The 3,919-nt window shown below is 50.1% G+C and overlaps 1 protein-coding gene across 1 annotated transcript in view; it reads left to right on the forward strand.

The window, feature by feature from the left end:
• Nucleotides 1-3,919, forward strand: part of ECE1 (endothelin converting enzyme 1) — a 66,704-nt gene that overhangs the window by 13,957 nt on the left and 48,828 nt on the right. Inside the window, exon 3 of the mRNA XM_019668824.1 lies at nt 887-1,099. Within this exon, the coding sequence (XP_019524369.1) occupies nt 887-1,099 (213 nt within the window). The remainder of the gene's footprint in view (nt 1-886; nt 1,100-3,919) is intronic.

Here is a 3,919-nt window from a genome sequence, read left to right on the forward strand (position 1 = left end):
CACAATGATAATACCAACATGGGCCAGTGAAGCGACGTCCTCCACAACTAGACTGAAGAACAAAAGGACAGCAACTTGTCTGTTCCCCTTCCCCATTTCCCCAACGGTGTTCCCTCCCCAAAAAGAATCTTTAAAAAAAAAAAAGAAATGGCTGTTAGCAAAATGATCTATTATGGTTGTTGTTTTTCTTTTTGTTGTTTTTTTGTTTTTCGTTTTGAGGATTCAGTGAGGTAACGCTCCTGCTTTGTGTTCAGTGGGAATGATTTTTCATAGTTCTTTCTATTCCTAAGTCTTTCTTCTTCTTAAGTCCTGGCACCACATTGTCTGCATCACCCACTTGGCACATACTAAATATACTCAATTTATATTTGTAGAATGAATAACAGATGTTTCTCCTACTGTTGTCTTTTGACTTCTATAATGTGTATATCTCTAACTAAATTATTAACTCTTAAAGGAAACGACTGTGCCTTTTATATATCACACACACGCGCGCGAGTGCGCACACACACACAATGCACTCAGCATAGAGCCTAGAAGATACTCAGTAATTGCTTGTTGAACAAATGAATTCATGATGAGTGAATGAATTTGTTGAAATCACAGAATAGTAAAAAGTCAGTGAATATTTGTGGCGGGAAGGACTAATGAAGAGAAACACCTTGGTTCTGGGTACTTTTTAAGGCATAGACAGGATTTTAGGCAGCTCAACAGAAGTCTTATTTTATAAGCTAGAAGATGGTCAATCTACTGAGATCGTCTCTCTGGAGGGGTCTAATGGCCATCCAGTTCCAGATCTGTTTGAGGGGTAGGGCATGGCACGTGAGGGTCCCAGGCCATCTGCATTGCTGACTCTCACTGGCCTCTTGTCCTTAACCCCTGCCAGGGACCCCCCCGGTGTGCCTAAGCCAGGCCTGCGTCTCAGTGACCAGCTCCATCTTGAGTTCCATGGACCCCACGGCGGACCCCTGCCAGGACTTCTTCACCTATGCCTGTGGCGGCTGGATCAAAGCCAATCCCGTGCCTGATGGCCACTCGCGCTGGGGGACCTTCAGCAACCTCTGGGAACATAACCAGGCCATCATCAAGCACCTCCTCGGTAAGCACCCGGCAGACGGACCAGTGGGGCGGCAGAGGGGAGCTGTCAGAAAAACCCAGCTGGCCAGGCCCAGTTAAAGCAGGAGCTCAGTGGAATGGGAAGACCATAGGCTTTGGAGTAGGTGAACCTGAGTTCAAATGCCTGCCTCCTCACTCGTGTGCTCCTGAGTAAGTTACTTGTCTCTGAGCCTCAGTTTCTTCATCTGTAATGCGGGACTAAATGCCTAAATTGCAGAGTTTTGAAAACTAGAGAGCATGGTGTATGTGCACATAGTTGGCGCACAAGAACTGGTAGCTGTGGTGCTTGCTTTTGTGGCTTCAAGCTGCCTCTTAGCTGTTGACTAATCTTGACTGAGTTTTGCAATATGTGAGCAAAAGGAATCAAGGCTGAGCACGCTGGATCAGATTTTAAGGTTGCGAGCAGATAAACGTTACAGCAAGGGTTTATCTGAGAGTTACTGGAGGCAGCAATCTTCTTTGGCCTTCTGATAATTGGGCTTGCATGATAAGCCTCTAACCAAAGTTCTTTTTGCCCTTTATGAGGCCTTCGGCACCTCTAGTTGACATTGGTGTTGGTGGATTTGTCCTCAGATTAGAATCTCACATCTGTCTTGTTTGCAGCTATGTCCCTTGATAATGTTTGTTGAGTTAACGTCTGACTGCCCAGGTCCTCCTCCACGTGAAATGACACCACTCCGTCATCCTGTCATATGTCGAGGTCCTAACTTGAACCCCTTAGCAGCCGAGATCTTCACCATCTCTCTCTCCTGCTGACCCCATTCTGGGACCCTAAATCCTGGGAGAGGTTAGATCCTGAAAAGCCAGTCAGTTAATCCATCAATGAGAGAACTTAGATTCAAAAAAATACTCATTAAGTTTTTTAAAAACCCTCAAGATACTCAAAAGTAGGTAAAATAGAAGACACCTAAAAGGGGACCAATCTTCTTCTAAAAGGGACAGAAACCTTCCTACAAGACAGGAAAGTTTCTAATTTGACAGTTATGAATTTCAGGCAACTGTGTCTTTGAGATGAAAGGGCTTTCCTTTCTTGCCCATGCCAGGGAGCGAGGCTGCTGCTGGGTGCAACCCACCTGCCATTTCCTCCTGGCCCAGCAGCTCGTGGGCAGGGCCCCTTGGGGGTTCCCCTAGTAGCACAGCCTCTGCCTTTCTCCCTGCTGATCAGAGCAGGGTGAGGGGGCAGAGGTGTCTGCCACTCTTATGTCAGGGATCGCAAAGCCCTTGCCTGCTTTCTGCTACCCAAGTGCCTTTGAAAGGGGGACACAGCCTTTCATTTCAGAACTAGAAGCTTAAAAGGCGAATTCGTCTGTGGTAGCCACATTAGAACTCAGCTATGTCCCTTCCCCAGAGTGACACAGCCGGGAGCCGGGAGCCTCTGGATTCCAATCCTGCTCTGCCAATTAACTGGATGATCGTGGGTCAATTACACAACCTCTCTGGGCTTCTTCTCTTATCGATACAATGGGAACTGTGCCTCCTCCAGGTTATGAACCTTAAATGGGAAAGTACATTTAAAATGCTTTGTTTGCCTGGGCCTGGCATACTGCGGTGGCGACTCTTTATGGTGGTGTTACTGTTATTATTCACCCTTGACCTTTGCACAGCACTTCACAGTTTACAGAGCTGTTTTGTAGATATCATCACATTGGATCCTGAAGGGTGGAACTGAAGGGACTGTTCACCCCATTTGATAAATGAGGAAACAGATCTCCCAGACAGGCTAGTAGGTGGCAGAGCTGGGACTGGCCCATCTTCTGGTCACGTGATCTTTCCCCTGTCCCGCACTACTGCCTTCAGGTACAGGGGGTGGGTGTGGCTCCTTTCCCACCTTGCTGGAGGGAGCCTGCAGGAAGCACAGAGCACCAAGGGTCTGAAGGAAAGAGGGGAAAGAGACATTTGTGCAGCGTCTGCTACGTGCTGTGCCCTCTGCCAGGTGCTCTGTACTCACTGCCTCCTTTGTCCTCACAACTACCGTGGGACTTAGGAACTGTTGTTTACGGAAACATTTTATTTCTAGATGAAGGAACCGAGGCTCAGAGAAGTGAGGTAACTTTGCCAAGGAGCTACTGCCAGTCTAAAATGGAGAGGGGCTCCGGCCCTGGGGATCAGTTAGCCCCGAGAGGGGACGGGAAGAAAGGCACATGGGCAGGCCCTCTATCTTCCCAGGTAGGCCCAGAACTGCCCCTTGCGTATGGTGCCCGCAGGCCCTGATCCTGCTGGCTCTGGGGCTGGTTCTTATCAGGAGGACCTTGGGTCTGTGCCAGGACGGAGTCCACCCCCTGGCCCGTCTCCCTAAAGGGCAGGGGCAGTGAGGAGCAGCCTCCAGTCCAGCCACCCTGTCCCTGAGGGTCAAGGTGTGGGCGGAGAGCTGCACTGAGCTAAGCACGGAACAGCCAGAACCGTGTGTTCGAGCCCCTGACCCAGGGCCAGGGTCTGGTGGTACGAGGAGCGGCCACACTGCAGGGTTTTGAAGCCAGGCAGCCCTGGCATGCTAGCTGATCACCCGTGTGGCCATGGACAAGGGACCTGGCTTCTGTCCAGCTTAGTTTCGTTATCTGGAAGACGGGGATAATGATGCCACCTAACATGCAAGGTTCCCGTGAGTTCTGACTTGTGTGGGACGGTCAGAGAGCTTAGCACAGAGCCGGGCACCTGGCAGAACGGAGCTGCCCTTAGCATGGCAGGTGGGTGGGTTCCAGCCCAGACGGCTCCCTCGTAAGCGGTGACTGCGGAGAGGCCGCTCAGCCTCTCAGGGCCCCAGCTCTTCACCTACTAACTCAGACCATTGGGTGTGATGTTCTAA

The sequence above is a fragment of the Hipposideros armiger genome, unplaced genomic scaffold (genome assembly GCF_001890085.2).
Source record: "Hipposideros armiger isolate ML-2016 unplaced genomic scaffold, ASM189008v1 scaffold_540, whole genome shotgun sequence".
NCBI lineage: Eukaryota > Metazoa > Chordata > Mammalia > Chiroptera > Hipposideridae > Hipposideros > Hipposideros armiger.